Source organism: Salminus brasiliensis, chromosome 1, assembly GCF_030463535.1.
Source record: "Salminus brasiliensis chromosome 1, fSalBra1.hap2, whole genome shotgun sequence".
In the NCBI taxonomy this organism is placed as follows: Eukaryota; Metazoa; Chordata; class Actinopteri; order Characiformes; family Bryconidae; genus Salminus; species Salminus brasiliensis.
This window is the reverse complement of record NC_132878.1, coordinates 26312201-26339729: the sequence shown is the minus strand read 5'-3', so window position 1 is coordinate 26339729 and position 27529 is coordinate 26312201. Positions and strand designations below refer to the sequence as shown.

The 27529-nt window shown below is 40.4% G+C and overlaps 2 protein-coding genes across 2 annotated transcripts in view; one reads left to right on the top strand and one right to left on the bottom strand.

Moving 5' to 3' along the window:
* The window catches only part of mtnr1c (melatonin receptor 1C), a 39615-nt gene extending 36763 nt beyond the window's left edge, over positions 1–2852 (bottom strand). Inside the window, exon 1 of the mRNA XM_072676500.1 lies at positions 2476–2852. Coding sequence (XP_072532601.1) covers positions 2476–2674 — 199 coding nt within the window. The 5' untranslated portion in view covers positions 2675–2852. The remainder of the gene's footprint in view (positions 1–2475) is intronic.
* Positions 2535–23967, top strand: LOC140553047 (uncharacterized). The gene is made up of 6 exons (XM_072676682.1): positions 2535–3117; positions 11300–11482; positions 12762–12860; positions 15367–15437; positions 21641–21771; positions 22884–23967. The coding sequence occupies exons 1-6, from the start codon at positions 2535–2537 to the stop codon at positions 23116–23118; spliced, it is 1302 nt and encodes a 433-aa protein (XP_072532783.1). The 3' UTR covers positions 23119–23967.
* The last annotated feature ends 3562 nt before the right edge of the window (positions 23968–27529 follow it).

The window sequence follows — 27529 nt, the reverse complement described above, 5'->3', positions numbered from 1 at the left end:
CTACAGCTATAACAGCTTCAGCTTTTCTGGGAAGGCTTTCCACAAGGTTTAGGAGTGTTTTTATGGGAATTTCTGACCATTCTTCCAGAAACGCATTTGTGAGGTCAGACACTGATGTTGGACAAGAAGGCCTTGCTCACAGTCTCCGCTCTAATTCATCCCAAAGGTGTTCTATTGCTCATCCATGTCTTTATGGACTTTGCTTTGTGCACTAGTGCACAGTCATGTTGGAACAGAATGGGATCGTGCCCAAACAGTTCCCGCAAAGTTGGGAGCATGAAATTGAGCAAAATCTCTTGGTTTGCTGAAACATTAAGAGTTCCTTTCACTGGAACTAAGAGCCCGAACCCAACTCCTGAAAAACAACTCCACACCATAATCCCCCCTCCACCAAACTTTACACTTGGCAGAATGCAGTCAGACAAGTACCATTCTCCTGGCAACCACCAAACCCAGACTCGTCCAATGGATTGCCAGATGGAGAAGCGTGATTTTGCACTCCAGAGAACACGTCCCCACTGCTCTAGAGTCCAGTGGCACAGTGCTTTACACCACTGCACCCCACGCTTTGCATTGCGCTTGGTGATGTAAGGCTTGGATGCAGATCCTTGGTCATGGAAACCCATTGCATGAAGCTCTCTACACACTGTTCTTGAGATAATCTGTAGGCCACATGAAGTTTGGAGGTTTGTAGCGATTGACTCTGAAGAAAGTTGGAGACCTCTGTGCACAAAGCACCTCAGCATCTGCTGACCCTGCTCTGTAATTTTACATGGCCTACTACTTCGTCTTGCTGTCGTTCCCAATTGCTTCCACTTTATTATAATACCATTGACAGCTGACTGTGGAATATCTTAGAAACATCCTATCACAGTACCATGCTGGAATTCACTTTTGGCAATATAGTGTATGTCCAATATGTAAATACCTAGATGTAATAATTATATGTTCCATATACATTACATATGTATATTATTATATGTATTTGAAGTAATTTAATGTATAATTATCTATATGTTATGATATGTCCCATATGTCCTGTGTTCGGTGTCCTGTGGTACCTGATTCATTACGTTGTCCTATACATTGTGAGGTGGGTTTTCCATGGATCACATCACTGAGCCTTAGGTACCCATGACCCTGTCGCTGGTTCACTGGCGGTGCCTCCTTGGTGCAATTTTGGTAGGTACTGACCACTTCATACTACAAAATACCCCACAAAACCTGCCTAATGTTTTGGAGATGCTCTGTCGCAGTTGTATAGACGTCACAATTTGACTCTACAAATTGCTATTTGTTGTTAATAGTGCCATATGGATAGATTAGGAACATGTCGCTGCTGAAAACATGTATCTCCATTTTTGCTTGCATTCTAAATACATCTGGATGAACAGATCAATAGAAATACATTACCTGAAATAAACAATAACAAACATTAAATTATACTCTAAATTACATACATATTTGCTTTCTGCCAATCTTAACCTAAACTTTTCAGGGTTTTAATGTATTTTTGCATTTTGCATTTTTGTATTTTTGCATTTTTGTAAAAAAAAAAAAGCATTTTTGTATATAGCACTTTTCTTAAGCTTTTCTAAATGGGGCATTATGTCCTGAATATGTACAAAAACAAGCACTGCTGCCGGTCCCCCTTACACTCCTGTGTACCATGCTCCTCCCTTCATTAAAACTCATCCGTCAGTGTTCATTTCTCCGCATCCATAAACATGCTATAATCTCTGTGCCACTCCTCATATGCCACCGTATGGCACTTGGCATTATGAAACACTACAGTTTATGTTGCTATGCAGGATTTCCTTTATCGTGGGTTATGTAATAATGCAAAGTGAATATGTGAAAACATAGCAGTTAAAGGGGCATGAGGCAATGCTTTCCAATGCAATACAATACAAGTGTGTTATAATGCTCATTGTCATATTTCATAATGCTTGAGCTGTGCAGTTCGGTCCGTCAACAGCTTCACAAGAGGCTTCTTAGAGGGATTTGCCCTGAGTCCAAGTGACTTGTGCCAATCCTCTGAACATCTGGCATGTTTCTGAATATGCACTTACCCACATACACGCTAGTGTGTATTGGCTTGCATGTGCACATCTGTGTAAGTGTATGTAAATGCTGTGTGTGTGTGTGTGTGTGTGTGTTTAAACAAATCATCTTGTTACTTCTGCAACTAATAACTGTGGACATTTTTAGAAACCTTTTTTAATACAGTGTGTAAATAAACAAACAAATAAATCAATTTCCCTCATAACATCAGCATGTTTTCTACTAGACTAAGAATTTGGTCACCAGAAAGAGAAGAACACACACACGCACACACACACACACACACATACTACCATATAGATCGTCATACACACACACACACCTGTCTACCAACGGCAGTGTGATAAAGGTGCTTGCCCCCCCTTGTATTTCTAACTGTCACGGGACTGAATGCTGGTTCTGCACTCTCACCTGCGTTCCTCAGCTTCTTGTTCCTGCACACGGACAGGATGACCAGCAGGTTGCCCACGATGTCCACCACGATGGTGAAGATAAGGATTCCCGCGAGCGTGCCGGTCACGGGGCCAGACGCCGCCTGGGCGCCTGGACTGCTGTTTCGCGCGCTCTGGGACATGCAGTCCGCGCAGCTCGCGTTCCCCTCCAGCGCCATCCCGCGAGTCAGCCCCGCGCGCGCTCCTCCCGCCGCGAAAGCTGCCCGCACGCGTCTGCGAGCATCCGATGCGAGGCGGCTGTCCGGCAACGGCAACGGGCACGCAGCGGCTGGGGTCGTGCTCTCACGGCTGCGCCTGAAGCTCCGTGCGAGCGAGACCGCGTGCCCTCCCGCATCGTCCCCTTCTCCGTGGCATGAGACGGGTGAGGAATACGCAACGAGGTGCTGCTCGCGACTCGGCTACTTTCTTCCCCGCGAGATGCTCATCCTGCACGCGCAGCCCTCGACTGACAGAGCAACAAGCACCAGCAGTTCGTCTCCGCGCGCTTCTCCCAGCTTTAACGCTCGACCTCGCGGGATTGGCGGCGGTAAATGTCAGGAGGGAATGTCAGGACGAGGAGAACAAATAGAGGATGATTACCTGCCTTTCAGCGCCAGAGCGGGTAAGCGCCGAGAAGAGCGAGCGGGTTTATAGAGATACCGAAGACACGAAATCACGAGCAAGCAACTTTACAGACTTTCGACCACGTCGATACCCTCACTGTAAACCGTAATGCTGATTTGCGACAAGATCATCTGTAAAACGGCGCTATACGATTACATTTGGCTTCAGTTAACCGCGATTAATCGTGTTGTTTCGATCGCGATTAATCGCACTTGTCTCATTTGCTCAACTTTTACTCCAAAAACATGGTCACCCTATTTCTAAAGCAGTGCGTTCAGTCATAGCTGCTCTACATCAAAAGTATGTGGACGCTTGACACCCCTCCTCAAGGGTGGAGTGTTGGTCTGCCAATGGGGGGCACCGTAGCCTATATACAGCAAAAATGCCCAAATTATCACTATTTAAAGCGCCACATGTCAGTAAAAAAAAAAAAAAAACAGGAGGCAAGCAGAATGTCTCAGTTGAGACACATGAATCAGAGATGCAATTGATTCACTGAACAGTGACTGGCAAACCTCGCTCTAATTACAGGCATTGGCCATTCCAGTAACTACGCATGTTTTTACGTACATGGCAACTGACCAGAATATGTGCTTAAAATGCTAAAAAAGCTTCCAAACAACAGAGAACTATCGCCAGCCAGCTACCTAGAGTCTAAACAGACACGCTCCCAACTAGTGACAGATGCAGACACATTGCAGGCGCTCCAGGCAGCCACTTCTGACACCAGTGTAGCATTGGAATATACCATCATATTTATCTGTTTGGAGCAAGAACCTCTGGCTGGTCTGATCCAGAATCAACGGCACTGGCTGTCTTCTAAGTTCAGCCATGTTACTCCTCTGCTGAGTACCCTTCACTTTGCATTCACTTTCAGGACACTTTGCATCAGTGTCCTGTCTGTACCTGTTCCTATAGTGCAGTACAGTGTAATGCTGCTGGATGCTAAATTTCCTTTGGGATCAATAAAATAAATTGCTATCTAGCTATCTATCTAGCGATTTATCTCCCTATAGCTGCCTGCATCAGATTCTGAACCCTGACGATGGCCTACAAAGACAAGAATGGACCAGCCCCAGCCCTTCAAGCTTAAAGTATTAAAGACTCTCCTATTCTAAGAGTGTTGAGTATTGTGGTCCCCATACTCACTTTTGTATTTAGTAGTATCTAAGCTTAGAGGCATCTTTTGGATCCTAGCTAATTCAAACTCTCTAAGGATGTTTTCCACAAGGCACTTTTGTGAGTACTCTGAATTTGAGCGTCTGCTAAATGCCGTAAGTGTACATGTTAGATCTCTTCTCCCGCGCTGTGTGGCTTTTAGCGATCTACAAACAGCTACAAATAGATTTAGGTTTAGACTCTATTAGAATTTCTTTTTTAAAGACTTTCTGTATCTTGTAGCTCACCTCAAAGCACACCCTGTTTATTTTTAAGTGACTCCTTCCGCTTTGAAAACCACACCAAACATATCAGTAAAATGGGTTGTACTGGAGAGCTAATGTGGCATTGTATGTCCTGCATTGCTAGAGCTGCCCCAGACAACTGTAGGTTATATTATTGTGAATTGGGTGCTTCTAGGTGCAAAAAGGTAATTGTAAACATCTTTCATCTTCTGATGCTTCAGTTACCACAGGGTTCCAAATAGACACTACAAACAACATATTACTAATGAACCAGTCACAAGCTCAAAGCTCTTGACTACAGTCGCTTTTGTGGTAGATAGCTTCTAGCAGAGCTTCTATTCTTAATTTATTTTGTTTCCAGATTGTGCTCAGTGTTGCTAGAACCTGGTGACCTTTCTTACTCATTTTAGATCCTTCAAGACTTGTCATACAGCAATGCAGATGCCAACTGCCATGACTGAATTATCTAGAACTGAGGCTTTTGGTCCAAAACTGTCCTTTTGGAAATGCAAACCACTCCACATCCAGTGCTTCACATGACTATACTAAAAAAAGCTAAGCAATCTTCGTTTTGGGTTGTTTTGAAAGATGTACAAGTTGTCATCAAATGTGGATCCAATGAACTCTTTGCTTCTGTTTGTGCAGACAGTCTGCACCTGCATCCCCATTGATGGATCCTCAGGTGTACTAGCAGGATCGATTTTCATTTCCCTCAGTAATGATTCATCTGATGTACAGATGTTTTACTCTTTATATTATAAAGTGGAGTCTTGTGGGCCCTCCTGGTAGCTCCCTTTTTCTAATCCACGCTTCACCACATGGCTTCACATGTGATTCACTAGTTTTGTTTATTTAGGCCTTGATATCACAATCCCAAGTCTAGGGTTTTTTCCCCCCTGAAGAACTCAGTCAACCCTTGAGCTAGTTCAACCTGCAAGAATGATAGGGAAGAACCAAGCATCAAGAATGGGGGAGGGGGAGTAGATCATTACGGACTGAAGAGTATGACCCCAGTGTACTCTTGTTTGGCCTCTCTAGAGCAGTCGTTTCATATATTCCCTTTATTCTTGTGTTTCGCCAGTTGGGTTGGTAGACAAATCTGGGCCGCCTGGGTGTCCCTGAATGCCAGTTTGAGAGCCGCTGCTTTAAAGGTTCCATAAATGCCATAAATGTCCCTTCACTACAGCCAACACTGCCCAAGTACGAAGTTCAGCCATACAGATATGTCACTAATGAAGACAGTTCACCACCGTAGAGTTGGCTTTTCTCCTTATTGGGCTACGAGACTGTGATTAGGTGATGCCAACTTTGGTCTACAGTTTGTTCCAACACACCTGGGTCTAATTCTGAGACATTACTGAAAGACTTGATTATCAGGCTCAGGTGTGTTAGATTAGGGATGGAGCTAAACTCGGCTGGCTGCTGGAGCTCAAGAACTGGAGGTTGGACATTTCTGTTGTAGCAGATTCTTGGCTTGCCTGGCTTATAGCCTTCGCCAAGTCTGGCTGATTCAATACCCTCTTCAAGAGCCTTGTAGGACCATCTTCAACTGGCACCAAGAAACAGTTACACCAATTTAGACCATGTGTGTGAATCCTCACTGTTCTCGTCACACATTTAACCCTCCCTTGTGCATTCTCTCCTTGGCAACAAAGATAGATGGTTTCCTCTGCAGCAGACAGCCACTAAAAAAGTGGTCCTTGCTGGTCAGCCTGAAGAGTTCTAAGCCAAATTAACCCACAAAAGTTGGTAAGTTTCGCCTGATCGTATTCCTAGAGCGCCTGTAGTTTTCTTTTCGAACATTCTTGTAGCTGACGCTCCTTTTCATGTACCGGCTGCCCTTGACCAAAGACTCCTTCAGCTCCTTCAGATCGATGTTCAAGGCATAGCAGTTCAAAGTTCTGCCCTTCAGCGTATCGTTAATTGGTGTAGTCCATTTTTATCCTGTAAATGATTAGAGGCGACATCGTATTGGCCGGGGTGTACACAGTTCCCCAGATGACCCCAATTACGCATTGCTTCTGTTTAAAACATTTCAACCTGTCTTGCCTCAGACGTGCCTGAGTTATCCCAAATGATGGGCAAGGCTGTTACCCAAATATGAACTGTTTTTACTGGAATGCTGTAAAATCTTGCAGAGTCATGCTAAATCCCTACGGTTCACTCGCGTAATTAAATTTTGATGTAGCACACTTCTTTCAACGAGACCCATAAATATGCATTATACAATTGGTTCTTCTGAACTACAGATCTACAACCACTATATTTTTTGCTTTTTAGATTTTATTACTGATTATCCTTCAGTGCTTTTGCTGATAAACACACACACAGGCACCGAGGGAAAATGCATTGCCTCATGTAAGTGTTTCAAAGTGGTCCCTCCATCCATAGCCTGGTTGAAAACATTCAAACTGGAAAAAAGCCAAAGTCATCACACCAGAACAAAACATACTTCACTGCTGCGGTTTTGGCCTGCTTTGCCAGAACAATGTAATGGGTGGGCATGAATATAAAGGGCTAGGCCTACCAATTCCAGTTTGGACATTTTGACCTTTAAATGAGTGCAAAATGCAAAATACTGGGTTTGTGTTAACTGTATGGGCTAAAAAGAATGACCTTATTTTGTATGAGGCCTCGAAAAGAAACCAAATCAAACCATTGGTTCATGGAAATTGGTATTCAAATAAATAAGTAATTTTATTTCATTTCCAGGATATGCTAGTTTTGTACCTATAGGTGGATGAAATGATAACTGAAAATATAGTGTAACATATGGAGAAATATACATATATATATATTTTTTTTTTCTTCTGCAACAGCCTAGACTGCAGTCATTTACTCTCAGCTCCAGGTCAGTTCTCAAGTGCTTAAGTTCAAATTCAATAGCCTATTGCAGGTCAAGCCATTTAGCATAAGATGTTGTTACTGTTTGGTTTACTTTACGTTTTTATTGTTCGGCAGTGTACGCTTTTTTAAAGTCAATATACGCAGTGTTTTCAGTTTCAGGAAGTGCTATAAAGAATACAGAATCAAGTTGCAGTTCAGAGCTAAAAATTTATCAACACCCCAAAGGACAACATTCCAACCGTAATGTGTCCATTTATATAAAAAGCAAGTTTAATATGAGGATATAATATAACATTTTATCCACAAAGGCAATTAAACATATGTATTTAAACACTTAAATCTATTCATTTCATGGTTTCAACATTTCAAAATGTGTTTTACCCTGCCAAGGCCTCTTAACATCCTGTCAGTGATCATGATTGACTACAGCTGGTAACTTTTACTACTGTGCCGACATTAAAAAGGTTTCTTTGACAATACTCATTGGATTGACCAACATACAGTACAATCAGTACAATCTGCTCAGTGCAGATCTGAGAAGAAGGACTGTAGATCAACAATTAGTTCAGATGGTCAGGAACAACCCAAGAACCCCCAAGGCACAGGCACAGGCCTGCCATTATCTAGAAGCTGCTGGAACACCAGTGTCATTGTCTGTACTAAAGTAAGTTTTGCATCGCTATGGACTGAAATGCTTCCATCTAAGAAAGAAGGCCCTGCTCCAAAATTTAACACCAAGAAAATTTTTTTAAGTTTTATGATCAGATCTTGAAAAAGTAATGGTGAGACATTCAACCCCAAGAACACTGTACCAGCATGACAGAGGTAGACACGTGCTCCAGGACTGTACAGAGTGTATGAAAGACTAAAGAAGGAGAACTACCTCAATATTCTCCAGCATAACAAAGCCCTGAAACCATCAGACCACCTTAAATCACCAAACGCACACCAAATGTGGTGTGAAATGGACTGTGTGCTTAAAAGTTGGGTCCTGGCCAGGTTAAGGCACAGATACAGACCAAAACAAAACAGAGGCATGTGCTATAGGGTATATGGCAGTCCAAAGGATCAAGAGAGGCAAACACATGGGAAAAGCAGAAGCTACATATTACACTCATGATTGTGAAAATTAGTCTAATCGACCAATCAATGCAAAAATAACAACAACTTAAAATACTCAATAAATGCCTTCTATGGCTTCTTCGATCGATATAAATGCATGTGTTGCATCAGTGTGGGAACAGACATACATCTGAGGTGGAAAAGGCTAGAGTTAATACAGCATTTATTAAGTGTATTTTGAGATGTCTTAAAAGCACTTCCTTGAAGATGATCTTTTTACATTGTAAAACAAATTCCACACTATGTTATTGATAACTTCATATCAATATATTTCTATCTCTATTACAAGACATCAAACGCTGTTAGCACTTTACTACTGTTTACTACTGTTTACTACTGCAGCACTTGCGGTGGGCGTGCCCATGGTCTGCGCATGCGCTCTGCTCTGTGAGGCGGTTGTGTACATTTCAAAGTTGTCGTGTGAAGAGCGTTGATTAAATTGTGGTTTTAGTCGATCAGAGAGTCAAGCTAAGAGTGTTCATACATGGTACCCTGAGTCTCATCTGCCGAGCAGGAAATCTTAGCTAGCTAGATATATTTAGTTGCAGGAGTCGCTTAATGTAGCCAGCGCTAGCTAGCTAATAAACGATGGAAACGGCCGGTAGGAAAGCTAAAAGGAAGTCCAGCGAGGGAGACGAGGAAAGCTCTCCAAGAAAGAAACCTAAAACTAAAACTACAGAGCAGAAAAAGAAAGAGAAACGCGGTGCTACAGCTCAGCATTCCGCCGGTAAGTTGCATTAACGTTGGCGGTTTCAGTAACAGAGCGATTCACGTTTAGTGTTTCACTGAAGAAACTTGGCTGCCGTCTGAATTAGGCCAGTAACTGAGATGCTGAGACACTGAGGATGAACCGAAAGAGGATTCGGACTTCTGTACGGGAACCGACTCAGTGTCCTCTCTATAAACCCGACGTTTCTTTCTCATTCGGCATGTCTTTTGTTCAAGTTTTTGTGTGTGAGTGAGGAAGAGGGTAAAAAAAGGAGTGTGATTTTGAGAAGGACGTCAGATAAAGAGTCAGTGAGCAGAGAAAGTGTAAATGAGACAGAAAGATTCAGAGACAGTTTGGACGCCATGGACTCAATTCTGCTCGCTGTGATGAAATGCAGCTTCACTACAGCAGCAAAAACAGGTACTACTACTAAAATCATAAAAAGCCCAATTCCACTTTAAATCAAGCCTACACAGGTCCTTAATGTGCTCAGTTTATTGCTTTTTTATGTCATTTCTGATTTATATCAGATGCGGTTAAATAATCTTTAAATATGTGGGTGCTAATGCCTCTCTGTGCCTTCTTGCCTTTTCTGGTCAGTTCCAAGTGTGCCCTATTTCCTAAACTTGGAAAAGCACATTGCATGAGACTGAACACTGACCACACCCTGTCCCCCAAAACCTCATTAAAGTAGTGTTGAAAGTAGCTAGCTATATATCCCACGGTTCAGTGGGTTGGTGACGGTCCTATCCCAAAAGGCACCATATGCCTTATGGTCCTCCTCCAGGTCTGCATGTTGGGAATATCAGCAGCATGCAAATGTAAAAGGCCAATATTCCTCAAGGGAGCTGGGTTCAATCTGTACCTGCCTAGACTGTTGTTGGTCATAATCGTCTCCTATGTCTAGGACACTTTGGTCAGGCAGCTGTGAAGTAAACCATACCCAGATTGGTTGCCACCTGTATCTTCTGGAATAAGCCAAAAACTCTTGAGGGCATTAAGTTTTAAAAAGTTTAAACACTTTTTAACTGTTTTGGTTTGCAAAGCAGCTAATGTATATGTAGAATATCATGCATAACCTGTACACTAGATAATGTAGTTACAAATGTAATCAATACCCTTAAGTTTAAGTTTACCCTTTATATCATATACAGGTACTTAACCTGTAGGTGGTTTACTTTACTGTAACTTACTACACTGTACTGAATGTTAATGTGAGCTACCCAACAGACACTTCAGCTAATTTTGGTAGCTTTCTAGCTAGTTGGTTAACTTCTACCCGGACTTTAAATTTTGCACATATCTGCCATTATTATTAGCTACCTCACTAAGACTTCAGATCTTGCTAACTAACTTTTAATAGATTGTTAGCTTAAGTTTTGTCCTGACACTGAAACTTTATCCAGCCTAATTGGTTTATTTTTACCTGATGTTGAAACCATAATTTTAGCTGGCTGATGAACATTAATCGCTTGTTAGGTATCCGTCTGAGACTCGGTCTGAGACTGTGCTGATCTGTGACTTGGTCTGCAGTGCTGCAGTTGAACCTGCAGCATTGGGTTCTTTGTAGAGACACTTCTCAGACTTTTGCATGAAAATCATTACTCTCTCTAAAAGTTAGTGAGAGAGAGAGAAAGAGAAGAAGAGAGAAAGAACAGTTGTCTGAAGTATGAAAAGCTTTTGCCAGATTTAACGGTCCAAGATGAAAATCGATAGCTGCGCTGTTTTGCTTTCACCCTGTTTGATACCACATGAAAGCCTCCTCCAACTTCCAAAAGAGTGTCATTATGAACACCATGCTAAGATGGCAGAGCAAAGTATCCCTTTGAAAGCAGTCTCCAGGACCTGAAGATTTAACTGATAATGATTTTTGTCATTGGGCTCTTTTGAAGGCCCTTCTTCACCAAAACAGAGTTACTAGAACCTCTGCGTTCTGGATGGAGCACTTGGCTTTGAAATTCTTACAGAGCATTCTCACATAGGAGGAGTTTACACCGACCCTGGCATGTTTTTCAGGGTTATACAATTTCGAATCTGCCTTTTTTATTTAATTTCTTATTTTTATTTTTTTATTTGTCGTGCTATTGATCTTTTTTTAGCTACCAGGCATAGAGCTGTATCCCGATTGACTGGAGGAAAGAAGGAATTGAAGGAGAAGGCTAATGAGAAGAAACAAGGCTCTGCGCACAAGATCACCCAGGATGATAACATGGCGCATTCTGATGAAACCATAAGTGCCTCAGAATTGAAAAGAAACAAAAAAGGACAACTTGTTTTTGAAGGTATGTGTCAGCACTTTACGCTTAGCTTTTACGAAGCCTCACAAAATCCTGGACATTACTGGGCTGCTTTTACAGGTAAAAGTCTGGACTTTTTACACACACACAAAAACAATAAAAATCTTGTTAAACATGACACGGCATCCCCACCATTAACAGCCAACAGCTTTTTTAGTCCTAAATCATGTACAAAATACTCTCCCAGAATATTGTAAGTAAACATTTTAAACAAAATACATGAACACAATAAAAAAACAGACAATACCACCTCATCCACAACAACATTAACAGAACGACTAGCTGTGACCAACCTCAAACGTTACAACATACAAATAAGTCTTAGGGTAACAACTAAGATCCAGCAAGTCTAATGAATTTCCAGACTTTTCCAAAGCTTTAGAGTACATACTGCAAAGGCCCAATCACCTAGGGACTACTATAAGCCCTTGAGTAGAGGACCTCAGTGTCCTAATATTTGAATACTATTAGCTCAGAGATATATTGCATGCACCACCTGGTATGTTAACACCGGAATTGTAAACTTTACCCTAACAGCAACAGGTAGCCAATGCAGTAAAGCCAGTACTGGTATAATATGCTCTCTTCTTTCGGTCCCAATAAGCACCCGAGCTGCCACATTCTGGACCAACTTCATAGCCCCATGTCACGTGTCATAGCCCCATGACTAAGACATGTATATTAGGCACTACAATAATGAAGATATGACTATACAAGAGCATGAGAAATTCTATCTGTATCCTGAAAGGAAAGCATAATTACCATCTTTGCTTTGCTGATTGTGCTACTTTGTACTAAAATCACGTACGTTTTCACTCCCAATGTTGTTAAACTCGAGTGAAGTGCCACAGAAGAGTTCCACTCTGCTGCCCATAATCTTCACTTCACTGTATTACACTCTGTAATGTATCAACTTGTGTTCACATTGAACATTGATTATAAATGAATCAATGACATTTATTATTGTACATGCAATATTCAGGACTTAATATATAACGATATGCCTTTGATACAGAGTTCTTTATTAATGATTAATCAATAATCATTAGTATACTATGTTTACTATTTTTTTTTATTATATTATATTTTATTATACCTACTTATATTTACTGTATTTTTTGCTAATGTGGTCTTAATTGAAAGTTTAGAACCTGACAAATGTTGCGCCTATGAGCTAATTTCTATGAACTACATTATATAAAGTTATGCTATCGCTTAAATCTCTGAAGGTTAATTACATTTTTGTGTCCTCTTGCTTTTTTAGATCACCCAGAATTCCGTCCCAATATGAGTCCTGAGGAGGTGTTGCGTGCGGGCAGTTTTGGGGGCACCTACTTCAGACCCATCTACTCCAGCATCACCAGTGAGCAGCAAATAAACATTTGCTCGCTGCTTTGGCAAGACCACGCAGAGCAGAGAAAGATTTGGAGGACTGCTTGTTTAGAAAAGCTCTACTGCTGGGCTTTATGGATAAGATGTAATATCACAATATTTTCCAAATATATATTCAGTATCAGATGGTATTTGTTAGCACTGATAACATGATGATCCCACTCTTCCTAAATGCAGCTAATGTAAGGATATCTTACAAACTAGAAGTAGCATGGCTTGGTTGTTCTGTTTTTCATTGTGTTCTTCACTTACAGTGACAATGAAGGGATTCTTACAGTGTTGTAAATGTTAAGCAGACACATTTCCTGGATACAAGAGCACAAAATAAGTTTTAAAACGGACATAATGATCAAATACACCAAAGGTTTGGTCAAGTCCACCAAAACCTTGGAAGCACGTGCTATATTTGTATTCATTTATTTTATATTTAGTAATTAAGAGTTTATTTAGAGTCATGTCCTGCCTGTAAACTCATGTAACGATGCTTTTTTAAAATTTGCAGCTTCCATTTTTCTTACTGATTATTTGAAAACTGTGCTCAGGATTAATCTGTATGGGCAACGGGGGCCCAAGTCCAGCACAGTTTGCTGATTTCCCTGCTTGAACAGATCTACTCAACCTGTCAGTTGAATCAGGTGTTCTTAAGCAGGAAAAGCAGGAAAAGCTCTTTAAAACTGTGTAGGAACCCAGCCCTCCATGACTGGAATTGCCCTCCCGTGACCTGTTGGAATCCTTTTATATATTTATCTGTAACCAATCTGGATTTTAGTATTGTTGTTATATTGATTTATATTAATTTCAAACTTCTAAACAGTAATTTCACTCTTTTCTACTCTAGTTTACAAAATCGCTAAAAATATTGCTACAATTGCAATGCAATATTGTTAATGTCAGTGTCACAGTACACTGGTAGAAAAAATGCACCAAACCATATACTATATGGATAATAATATTGGGGAACACCCTCTTAATCATTAAATTTAGGAGTTGGGTCTCATTGCCACAGGTGTATAAAATTAGGCACCTAGCCATGCAGTCTGTTTTTAGACACATTAGTGAAAGAATGGGTGGTTCTAAAGTGCTCACTAAATTCCAGCGTGGTGCTGTAATAGGAGCCGTCGTTGCAGCAAGAAAGTTGGTAAAATGTCTTCCCTTCTAGATAATCCACCACTCAGCCACTAAGTGCCAGGCCATGAAGAGTTACAGAGTGGGGTCGTCGAGTGCCGAGGTGCATAAGGTGACCAACACTCTCCTGACTCAATAACTGCAGATTTCCCAACCTGCTGTTAGAGCTGCAAAGAGGGGACCAACTCAACATTAATGCCTATGGGTTTAGAATGGAATATCATAAAAGCTCCTGTAGGCGTGATGTGTAGGTGTCCCATTACTTTTTTGCACACATAGTGTATGTTTGCAGATGAAGGGCTTTAAGACATGGCTTGGAGGATAACAGTTGGGCATGAGCAGCGTAGAGAACGAATCACTAAGAACTGTTCATGTTCAGTTATTTCTGTGTTTTTGAGACTAAGCTGCTTAAGGTCTCATTCATTCATTTATCTATATCTCACATGTCTGTACAACACTTTACAACACTGCTTTACCCTTTGTTTCTCACATAGAACTCTCTCACCTCCTGCAATTACATTGCATAACTGTCAGCATGCACTTGAGCAGTACTGTTAATAATACTGCACAAAACGTCCTCTTCAACTGGTTCTGGCCTAGTGAACATAACTAATCATATTAAACCAAGGTTTGATTTTAACATTGGTTGGGACATAAAAGCGGTCCACAGGGGACCTCTGGAAGCTAAGGCTTATTGCATTCATAATCTGCATCTGACTGCAATTTCATGTCATCTAGAGCCTTTATTAATAGATATGGCAGCCAACAGACTCATAAAGGGAATGTTTTGTTCTGTTGGTGTGCTTCTCAGACAATAATTACACATTTTATTATGACCAACATCACAGTTAACTCTCTGTACTTCATGTTAGAACATCTTAACAAACATTAATAATTGAAAAAGAAAAATGTTGACATTTAGGTTTTTATTATTTACTGATTTCAGTCACCATTCCACTTTACCTGTGGCCTTGTCTCTCCACCTGCACTTATGGCAAAGTCAGTCCTGTAAGTGATGTGGGTTAGGCAGGCGGAACTCATAGTAGAGAACAAGCTCTGTTAAGCGCTTTTGTACCAAATACAGTGAATAAACAATGACCGACTGTTGTATTAGAATTTTTAATAAAACATATTGCTAGGGACAATTCAGTAGTCGCTGGATATTGGGAGGGACATGCTCCTATCTTCCCTACCCAGTTCTACGCATGTGCATCAAGCCAGCCGAAAGTTGTTATAACTATAAAAACAGCTATCCAAATATGAAGTAAACTAAATCATTTAAATCAAGCCTATGTAGCCTGTATTCTAATTTGTGTCTATGTCTATGTGTGTGTTTGTGTGTGTTCTTACAGAGCAGCACTATAAGGACGTGTATAAGGAGCTTCCTCAAAATTGGCTCCAAGGACTGGACATCCATAAACAGGTCAGTCACCTAACACTGATTTATTCTAAATGAACAACACTAATCAACACCAGATGTTCATTAGAAACTGGAGGTCTTGCTCTGATGTGACGCGTGGGCGGCTTTGTTGTGAGAGTGCTTTTTGGCTGTGAATGTATACGTTGAGTGTCATAATTAAACATACTCACTTGGGTTGGATAAGGGTACTACTACACTGCAATTACTGCGGTTTGGTCAATGGCAAAACATAAGAAAGCAGTATCAGCCGTTGCTTTTAATTTTACATTTCATCAAACTAAAATGAGCAGAATATTGAGTAGAATATTTTAGTGCTCCTTATATCTTGGTGTATTGACTAGGGATGCACTGATCCAGCTTTTTCAGTTCTGATACCGATACATAAACTTTACATGTTGGTCAATACTCGATACCAGTCCAATACCATTGCTGAATTAATAAACCGTATACCTCACCTTGTGGGAGAGACTTAAGGCATCAGGATTGACTTAAACATTACTTTATATAATAACAAATTAACAAATAGATATAAATGTACTAAATTGCCATTGGTCATTTATTTATTTGCACATTTAGTGCAGTCTCACACCACCAAATTAAAGTAAAAGGATCGGTTCCATGGATCGGCCTAATTATCCGATACCCGATCCAGCTAATTTTGATAAAATCGGGACCGATATCCGATACTAATATCAGATCAGTGCATCCCTAGTATTGACAAGAACCTGGTGTCATGATTCGTACCACAATACAGAGGTTACAGTTAAAAATATTGTGATACTGTAAGCAAGACTGTATATTGCAAAAAAAAAAAAAAAAAAAAAAAAATATATATATATATATATATATATATATATATATATATATATATATATATATATATATATATATATAGTAAAAAATATAAATCACCGGACCATATGCATAAAATCTGAGTAAAAGAAAAGTTTACGTTCTTATGCAAGCAGAACAGTGGGATATGAAGACACTGTTATCTAGCGGTCAGCGTTTATACACAACACAGAATGAACCACTGCCTGCCACGGGTTTGTGCAGGTAAGCTATTCATTAAAAAGCAATACTGTGTTAGGTAGAACTGATACAGTTTTGCAAAACACAATATTGCAGTATTTTAGCATATATTGCTTTGTAGAGTTATGAATCAACCAAGGTCCAAATAATAAAAGATAAAAATTTGATTTTTAAAATGCATTTAAGGACAAAGATGTACAGGCATGCAACTCCTAGGGGAGACCATTTCAAAGCTTTGGTCCAGCAACACTAAATGTCTGATCACATAACATCCAGAGTCTAGAGCATGGAACCGGTAGAGTAATGAGTGCAAGTAAGAGAACAAAGCTTTACACGGGGGAGGGTGCGGGGGGGTTATGCTTTAGATGTGTGGATCAGATAACTCCCACCTTTTTAACCGGAGTTGAGGAAAACATGAAATGTGATATGGTATTCTATATTTCTGTTGTGTGCTTCAATATGTTGGGGTAAACAGTTCTTTCTATACCAGATATGTTTGTTGATTTTGCTGCTCTAAACAAGCCAACTGAATACTGTGATTCCCTTATGAGTTGAATCAGGTGCATTTGAGCAGAGAACTCACCAAACCGTACTGAACCAAAGCCCTCCAGGGCCAGAACTGAGTAGGAAGACTAATGCGGGGTAACGTTTTAAAGTGGACTTTTCATGTAGTCCAAATTCGAGTCAAACATGCTGTTAGTCATCTTCCTGGGTTTCCATAGCAAGGTCATCTTGACTGATATTTTTCCAGATTCATCCTGAAGACTGTTTTGTATCCCAAAAGTAACTTTTTTTTTTTATCAGAAAAGGTTTTGCATTAAACTACCAACAGTGTACCAACATCAGGCACACATCAGGAGGCAGGGCTGGACGGGCTTGGTTTGAAAACAACAGAAGAATGTATGAAAGATATATTCAATTATTACATTTAAAGAACAGTATATGATGAAAGTATAAAACCATGTGCATGTTTTTGAAAACTGCTGGCTCCACATTCCCCTGATGCAAAATAGCGATAGTGTTGCCACTGCGCTCACTTTCAGGATGCTGAAACAGCACTGTGGTGTGATCATTGTGACCTGCGAAATCAAAGAGCCTGTACCCCCTAGTCTCTCCTCCATGTTTACACACTGTCTCTAAAGGCCTTCCTCACTTTTTCAGCCCAAGAAGCTTCTGCCAAGAAAGCAAAAAACTTGAGAGCCTTTTGTGCACGAAGAGCAAAATGTAAATTTCCCAGTATAAACAGCTGTCTCTTATGCCATGAAGAGGAAATAGCGAGAAAGCAGGTGAAATTGTTCATGCTGTCTTAAGAACCTTCCTCATATTTTTAAGAAATTAAGTTTTAATTAAGCTAAATTTTCCATTTAGACAAAGTTGGGATGGTTCAATTAGAATATTATTAATATTATGACTAATATTTTAGTATTATTCAATCCTCTGCTGTCATGAACGGATTCATTTACCATGGGGTGGTTGAGAAACAGTCATGGTCAGATGTTAAAGGTACGTTCACTTTTTCATCAACGTTCTCCTCATTCTGGCTGTTAACGCCAGTTCCGCGCCATGTGGATCCTCTTCAGTAAACAGAATCCTGCGCTTGTCAAAGTTATTCCAAGAGAAACAGCACGGTACAGCACCACCTGCAAGCATAAATCAAACCTGGCAAAGTGATGGCTGCTGACATGAACGCAGAGTTTTGCTATCATAGTGTTTATTTATAGGTAAAGCTGCCTAAATAAGATTTCTTAGGGCTTTCGCTAGTGGGCTGGGTGTATGTAAACTGTGGAGGTGTGAATATAACAGTCCGGACTGTTACGTAAAAGTTTTTGGTGTTTGAAAGCGACAAGTTACGTTTTGCTAAAGTGTGATTTTAACCTCTTATTACTTATTGAGATAAGTAACCTCTTGATATACCAAAATAACAGTAATCAGAACTATCACTATGAGAAAAAGATGTCCCTTCCACCATTGTTTACACATGTGTGCCTGTGTAAACAGCTGCACAGTGGTATAGAAGAAGACAGGTTCCACTTCTGAAAGGCTAAAATAGCTTTATTTTGCTCTGTCATCACAGAAAAACACCACGATGCATGCATTGATGTGCCTTCCTCACAACCTAGTCAGCCCTACAGTGCAACCCACCAGTTAGATGCAACCTACTGTTCTGACACCTGATCTAACTAATCAGCTCATTAACAGCCCAGTCTTGAAGAGGAGTGGGTGTGTTGGAGCTGGAATATGTGGGGCAGAGTAGTGCGTGTTAGCCATTCCGGTAAAAAAGTAAATAAAAACTCAGACTCGATTGTTAAGAAACTCAGACTCTTGCTTGAGAAGCAGGTATCATCATGTTTCGGCAGAAGCTGGGTTTGATCCCTGCCAGCTACGCCGCAATTATGACTTTACTGAAGGGACGAAAGAGATCCTGCTCATTAGTGAAGGAAGAATGCGCCTCCCCTCACTGGTCCTGGAGAGGTGTTTTGCTGCTGCTATGGCGACAGCTCCCAAGGGTTGCCATGGTTATTAATGTATCTGTGAACGGTTCTGATGCTCATGAGGTGGCCAGGGTCCGAATGTCAAAACCAGCGCCCAAAAAAAAAGCCGAAAAAATTTAACATGCATGTGAAAAGTGTCCATTGTTCATATATTGCTAAACTAAACATAATGTTAGCTACTGTTTAGATTTTGTTAGCTAGCTGTTTTCTTTACAATATCAGGTGCCAAACAGCTTATTGTTGAAACGTTATGTGTAGTAAAAGCGTATTCACGGCATGGTATGTCGAGTGGCACATTGATTACATCTGGTGTGAAATGGGCTTAAGCAAGTAATTCCACCTCAAGCCATTTGAAGCATAATAATAGAATAATAGCACACGACATGCACACAAGCTACAAGGTTGATGATCCACCAATTAGCAACACCTCCAATCATGTGGAGTTGTTAAGCAATTTTTAATAGGCTTGTATCTTGTCTATGAACATGACCATGTATAGCAGGAATAATAATCAGAGGGCTGCTGATACTTCTAAATCAGAGTTACAACAAAATAACAGCAAACTTGCCGAGGTGATAACTCTAATAGTGCTGCATGTATAGAACACGGTTTCAGAGTTTGCATTTTCTCTTTGTCATTTTGACAGACAGGGGTATAAATATTCTGCCATAATGTGCGATCACCTGCTGTTTTAATGTTTACTCTTGTTAATAATAAGGATAAGAATATAGATCATTTTTATTTATATTTGTTTTTCTAATACTTAATATACAGAACAGGCCAAAGGAAGACTGCGAACACTTCGTTGACCTGCAGTAGGGAGAATAGCATCACTGTCGTTCCTACTCCGGGCTCTGTGCACTGCTAACTGCATTACATAACTCTGGTAAAGCAGGCAGAACAACGCTCACAATACCTGCCTAACGCTATGAGTCATATCTGTGTAAAATCCTGTAATGAACATTATTTAAACAAAATATTGATGATAACACTACACTTTCACTGATTTTGGGATGAAATAATTCTATAATTCTTTTCAATTATTATTATTATATAATAATTAAGTAGAGAGTAGAATGAACAAGCTTGTCCAGAAAAAAAGGCCGGTTTGGCACTGTTTTGGTTTCCAGTCAGCCGGATGTTAACAGCGGTCATGCCTTCTGTGCAGAATATAGAGATCATTATAAAGGGCTTTACCTCTCACACGGCAAACGACAATTGTGGGACCCTCGCTCGTTCTGCAAAGCTAATGTAGCTAACAAAAAAAAGCTCATGTAAACAGAATTAGCATTATCTGTAAAAATGGACAAATGTGTGTTGCAACGCTTGCCATGCCATGTAGTGCTTCCACTGCTCGTTAGCTACATTTGCCTTGTAGCCCTAGTACAAGACTCTGACAACATGTCTTGGTTGATCGATTGCATTTAACGTAAGACAACAATTGTGTAAATTAGTTTTGGCCAGACTGTTCAGATCATCATGTTCTTTATGTCAGGAATGAGGTTATGCAAGACAGCTGCTGCTGGAGTTACGTCATTGTAGTCACTGTAACCCATTAAGTGATGCCAGCCATACGACCTGGCACTAGCAGAGAGCCAGTTTATTAGCTTTTTTTATTACCAATTACATGGGCATAGAACATTTGAGCCATTCAGACAGGCTGATGCAGCTGCAAGTTTAGTGAGGTCAAAGCCAAGTCGTGTGGAAAACCCAAAGAAGGGGTTTGCCTTCTTTTTCTATTATTTGTGCAGTCAACCCTAAACAGAGCTCTTTGCTGATCTGCAAACACACAATCAGCTCAGACATGCAGATGGGGTTGTAGATTTAGCATTGCCTTCGAGATGAAGCAAACTTCACGTCAGTTTGTGAGGGATGACTAATCAATGCATTCAGCTACTTTAGTTTGCACCCGTTGCTGACACAGATGTGCAAATGCACACATGCAGCTTATCTAGTCCCTCTAGAGCAGATAAACATGAACCTATTGACACAATGTGTAATGCCAGGTTGTGGGCTTTAGGGGTATAAAGCCCTCCAGTTTTGAGCTATTGAGCAGTGGAACTGTGTTATCTAGAATGATGGTTCGTGCTCTATCCAGCACAATGACTCAGGGAGTTGGGGATGAGATGGGGTGGTGATCATCCAACATCCAGACCTCACTAATGCCAATACTAATGCTAATACCCTTGATTTTAGAAGAAACATTGAATGAGCAGGTGTTCCAATACTTTGTCCATGTAGTGTAGTTTATCTGTTGTAGTGCATTGAAAATGTTTAGCTTAGTGCTTAAAAGACAACCCTGTTTCATCACATCACAATACCAGATATTTTTTAGTTTAATTAGCTTTCATTGCTTGTTAGCATATTAACAAACAGGGCAGACATTTTGTTAAATAATGTTAAATAGGTCAAATAGAGTATCCAAATACTCATTAGTATCCTATCACACATAATGCTCTTGACACTGGGAGGGTGAGGACACATGCCTCCTCCGACACATTTGCAATCAGCCACCGCCTCTTTTCCAGCTGCTGCTGATGCAGTATCACTGGGCAACCAACGCACTCTGAGGAAAGCAGATAATCAGTGTTATTCACTTCACCTGGTTTTAATGTTATGGCTGATGGTGTACAGATCTAGCGTTCTCTGCAAGTGACCCAGTGTGTGTCATTTCTCCTACAGGTGTCTTCAGCGACATACAGAGAGCAGGTGAACACCTATAAGGTGAAGTGTGGCGGCAGTTTGGAGATGTGGGAGAGCAGCGGCTGGATAAAACCCCAGGACCCTTACGGCTGGTTCCAGTGGTACTGCAGGTAACGCTCACCTGAGTGAAACACACCCACTCAGTAAAGAAACAGCTCAACAAAAAGATTACCTGTGACTAAAAGACTACCCGTGTTTGTTAGGTGTCTGAAGCTTAAACCCCACCAGTTAGCATCACACCTCAGTCATCACACACTCACCTCAAACTGTGTGGAGATGTTCAATAATCTTTAATTGACTTACATTTGTGGTTTCTGTCAGTGTATGGCATGTAAACAGTTTTTTTATAGATACAGTCTTATGCATAAAGTTTGAGCTCCCCTTCTGAAAACATTGATTTGATAACACTGTGTAAAAGATTGTTATGTACTGGATTAAGCATGTTCAAAAAAGCATGTAATGTGGCTTGTACAGAAGTAATTGTGCATTAAATCGGTTATATTCAGTGAATAAATAGAAATTGTGCTCTGAGATGTACACATTTGTATGATATAGTTCTATTTAGTCAAATATTTTTATCTTCTATTTAGGTTTTAAAATTCCTTGTACATTTTTAAGATGTGACCAGCAGTGCCCAAACTTGAGACTGTAACTTATTTTGAACAACTTTCATGCTAAAATGGGACCGTATTTTACCAGTATTCTACCAGTTCTATATTTGCAAACAGAGATGTCTCTGGTGTTATCTCTGCAACTAATAAATGTCAGAAAAGACAGTTTGTCCTCATCACATGGTGCTCCAAAAGCAGCTGAAATGTTTTTGAAATGTTTGAGTAAACTTTGAAAAAAGTTTCTTACTCTCCTAAAAGAAGCAGTAAAGCTCCTTAGCTCTTTAGCTTTTCTGCATCATGTAAATACGGCTTCCTTTCCTGTCTGCTTGCTGTGATTTTGCCTGATCTGAAACTCCCCAGAAAATTGCACCACATCCGGTATGTATTGTTTTGATGTGAAAAACTTCATGTTCTGTGTGTAACAGCCCTAAAATGTAAATTGCACAATCAATAAATGGTTTTAATAATAAAAATTGCATTCAGAATTAAAAATGAAGCCTTCATACATACAATACTTACCAATATCAAAAGATAAGCAACATATATTGTGCATAATTATTTTATCATATTGATCTGCCCTCATCAACATGATCTCATGCTCTCTCTCGTAGGTTTTATCAGGGTCGACGTACGGAGGATGATGTACGACAGATTAGCCGCTGGGCCAACTGCACTGGGGTCAAAGGTCGTTGGCGGAATAACCTCATCACAAAGGTAGTACGATCCGGACGGAGGTTTGATGACCCCAGTGTGTCTCCAGTGGTCCGACAGACCCTTCAGCACTGGGGCTACCGACTCACTGAGGAGGACTACAGAGAGGGGGCTAAGAGGGTCAAACCTAAATAAAAACACCTTTAATGGAATCGTTTCTCTGCATAATTAAATGGTTTTGATGTAAGTAGCCTTTCGTATAGTCAAACATCAAAAGTTTAATGTCTCTAAAAGCTTCTAGGATGGTTCCTGCAATTCATTAAGAAGTCTTAGTCTAAACGTTGGACCTGTCATCATTAGATCGCTAGTTTGATCCCCAGTTCGATGCCCACTGATGACACAGCCATTTGAGGCCAAAAGTCCCAATAAGCACAACTGGCTTCACTCTCTTTAGGGGTGAGTATAGGGCCCTCCCTTACCCCCCTCACTTTGTGGTAGCCTTCACCCTCCCAGCATGGGTAGCATCATGTAATTGGGGAGGCCTTGTTATGGTGTGGGAATTGAAATAATCAAAAGTCATATAATGTCTGAATGTTGCTCAGAACCTGCGCTGAAGAGCTATTGTGCATTAAACATTTTGTTTTTTAATCTGGAAAACAAAAACATCTCTTTTGCTTACAAACTGACCGCTGACGAAGGGCTAGAGGATAAACAAACTCAAACACATTAAAAAGACAAAAAATAAAAATAAAAAAACAAATAATGGAGAGCTTGGGGTTCTCTGGTCTATATCTCAAGGTGATGATTTTTTACTTTTAACTGTTTTATATATGTTTTAATCTTTAGAATTGTTTTATATAATAACTAAATATTTAATGGTAATATCAGGGGATTTTAGGGAAGTGTGATGTAACTGTGTCCTGTTGTTTTCCACCAACTTTTTTCCCTGTTATGAAGTTTTTATTTGTTTATATTCCAGTTTTTGCTGCATGTCTTGTTTCATTGTTGGCTATGAATAAAAAGATACAGATATTGCAGATGTTTTATGAAATGTTTTGTACATTTGTTCAGATATAAATAAATCTATCAGAGCACTGCTATGAAGCTGGTGATACCAGTGTTACTGGCCTAATTTTGGCCACTAATGATGGCCTAAAGAATGGCTTGTCCAACAGATAATCTACAGTCTATAACTACACCAGCAGATGGAGCCAGAGAGAAGGTTTCACATAAAGCGGTCTGGTAGTGTAGAGTGGATGCGAGTGAATTATGTTGAGCCCTTTTATTTTGTAACCTTCCTGTTGTGTTTCTTCCATGTTAACATGTTTTGTGGTCCTGGTCAAAAATGACTTCCCCATTATAGCTTATAAATCCATAATAATACATGCATATAATCACCTCATGACATCTTTAATCAACTTAATTCTATATGCTATGAGGGCCTTTAGGCCTCATTGACCTGATCTCATGAGGTTTGCGTTAAAAGAACATAATTGTTTGATTATTTTTGATGATTTTAATAATTACTCAAGATTGAACATTGTGCTATTAATCACAGATCACTTATTCACATTAGTGTTAATGGTTAGCAAAATATTTCTATTGAAACCATTCTAAATGTTCTAAAACTGCCCTCCAAGGCTATGTGGAACTTCTACACCTGCACCATTGAAAGCATCCTCTTGGAAAAACATCACAGTCTGGTTTGGAAACAGCACCAAGCAGGAGGAACGAGTGGTGGGATCGGCTGGTCACATAAACATTAACTTATTGGCACCATGCTTAATGCCAGATGTGGGCTAGAGGAGTAAGACCCCACCCCCTTTGGAATTATGAGTCGGGGTGGTAGTCATCCAACATCCTGCCTTCACTACTGCACTTGTCACTGAATGCAATCAAATCCTCACAGCAGTTCACCACAATAGTAGAAAGCCTTCCCTGGACAGTTACTCTAACAAGAGCGGGTGTCCCAAAACATTTGTCCATATAGTGTATTTTCTGGTAATATATTTCTAAGTTTTTCACTGCCAGCTTGATGGACTATATATGAAAATAGACTTTGATTTGACTTGACATGACAAAGTCTGGAGTCAGTTTAGGGTTTAGGTTTGGGTAAAGTGACAATTCTGCAAATAATATGTGATTTGATAATATTGTACAAAATAAAACAGTCAATCACCCTGCTTACCCAATGCTGGCTTTTCCATAACCCAGCTCAGCCTTACTATACAAAAGAACAGATGCTAGGTTAAACTGGCCTGGCTTAACTCTTTTGCCTGCGTTTATGGTTTGTTTTTGATATGATTTTTGTAACATAATAAAATGACTTATTACTATAGAAAAGGATCTTGTCCTTTATGTTTGCTGGAACCTGTAAAAAGAACACATCAAATAAAAATTAGATATTTTACACTTTTACAGACAAAAAACAAACAACAAAAAAAAAAACACTCCACTCAGAAACACCTTCCCCAAAATAGTGGGGGGATGTAGATCGGCTGGTAAACAGAGAGCTTAGCTGTACAGCTCAGCGTTTTCTCTACCTTTGCAGTGCATTTCTGCAGCTGCTGCACGTAACCCATGATCAATCTTGCCATGTCCTCATGGACTTAAAGGTGCTAATTCTCATGCAGATCACTTCACACTTATCTGCAAACCATTCAAGTGCGAGATTGCTGCATGCAGAAGCCAGCAGGACAATGCCATCTGCAAACAGCAGAGACAACTACCCTGGCTACACCTTGCTATCCTGTTCAGGAAAAATCACAAACAGGGGGGGGGGAAGCCACAAACAGCTCTGAACAGTCCAACGGCAACACTGAACGAGCTTGACTTAGTGCCAAGAATAAGGACACAGCTCTTACAGTGAGAGTACAATGACTTTCAGGTTCTTTCGTGTCCCCAACCTATTCCCCAATCATTTCTCAGTTTACCCGGGCATTGCCAACTTGAGTGTGGAAGTCACCCAGCAGAGCAAGATTTGGTGCACAGGACACTATGGAATCCCATGTAGTTTCTCCAGGAACGTCACAAACTCTGAACTTCTTGTTTGGCACATATTTACACACACAACAGTCTTGAGTTTACCTCTCTGCAGGCGGCCCCTGTCATCTACCGGGACAAACTCCAACTGTGTGGCTGCCAGCTAGGGACACCTTGCAAACTAGCCCAGGAAACCACTCAGTGACAAATATGGAGGAAATCAGGAGGATGCAAACACTTTCACAGCACTCTAAATACAAACAGAGTCTCACAGGAGAGCACATACGGTTGGCAGTTGGTCAAAATCAAGTCCAAGTCATCATCATAGTCATCAGTGCAAGAGGATTGTCTCAAAGATCTTTTCGCTACAATGTTCTTCAATGACAGGAAGATGGTCACGCCTGTAGATTCCTCCTCCACTAGAGGCCTGCCTTGGCCTGGCTGGTTTTAAGGGAACCATGATGTTACTAACCACAGCCTGGACAAAGCTACTCAGGGGTGTGTCAGTATCAAAATCCTGTAAAATCAATGGATGTTCTCTCGCTGCAGATGCTCAACAAGCTCTCAAAGAAAGCGCTCAGAGCCTCGGTCGCTAGACGGGAGAAGTAGACATCCACCACATCATTGATGTTTGCTGGGGACCCGTGGGAGGCGCTTATCCAGTCAGATGTGCAGGTGTCAGAACTCCTGCATCTTGTTTGCTGTGGAAATGACTAGTTTCTCAGCAGTTTCTCTGCTGGTACATCAAGCTGGAGTAGAGCTATAGGGGGACTTGGACAAAGCTCTGTAAGAATGGAAGTCACCTATAGAAAGAATCATACAAACACAGAACAGAACTTCTGTGTCTGTTGACAGATAAAGTCCTGCCATGGACCAAATGGGCCAAACAGTTTGCTGGCTATGCCCCACTTACCTTCCTGCCCTGGATGTGGAGATCTGTGCAGAAGCAGCAGCCAGAACAAGCTTTTTGTTTGTTTGTTTTTAAAGAATCATCAATGATTTAATGTACATTTTTGAAATGGTAATCTGACCTTCAGCTTCCAGTATTTTGCTCAGTAGTCTGGAAAATAACGTTGAAAAGATGGCCACCGGGTGAACACACTTGCCCATAAGGACTTTTTCAAAAGAGAAGAGTCATTTAAATGACTGTTGTAGCTTTATATAGTTGTCTAAACGAGCAGTGCAGTTAGGGTTTTAAAAATCTGCTTATGAGCTTTAAAATCCACTCATTTGTGCCCACAGTTTACAATTCAATAGCTTCACAGTGTGTACATGCAATCCAACTCTATTCTCATCCAAATTTAATAAAGTTAGCAAAGCTAGCTGGACTGCAAAATTCTCCTAAAACAGTAATAAAGTGAATGAAGAATAAACACTTAGACACTTCTTTTTCTTTTTTTTTTTCTCTTGCTCTTCTTTCTCTTCTCGCCTCACAATTCACTTGTTTCTCTAAGTTAACTTATCTAGCAAGATAGGTAGCTAACCACACAAGGGATACTCTTAATAAATATATATTTACTATTAAATGACTACTAATAAAAAGTAATAATACATTTCCTCAAAGCCACCCTTGCAGGTGTCTTAATCACCTGCTGTACTACTTCTTTTTCCAGTTGTCTTGTAC

Excerpts from the sequence above, each read along its gene's own strand:
- LOC140553047 (XM_072676682.1), top strand. The coding sequence starts at position 2,535 with ATGTCCACCACGATGGTGAAGATAAGGATTCCCGCGAGCGTGCCGGTC. Across the intron at positions 12,861-15,366 it reads CATCTACTCCAGCATCACCA|AGCAGCACTATAAGGACGTG; the intron begins GTGAGCAGCAAA and ends GTGTTCTTACAG. Across the intron at positions 15,438-21,640 it reads GACTGGACATCCATAAACAG|GTGTCTTCAGCGACATACAG; the intron begins GTCAGTCACCTA and ends TTTCTCCTACAG.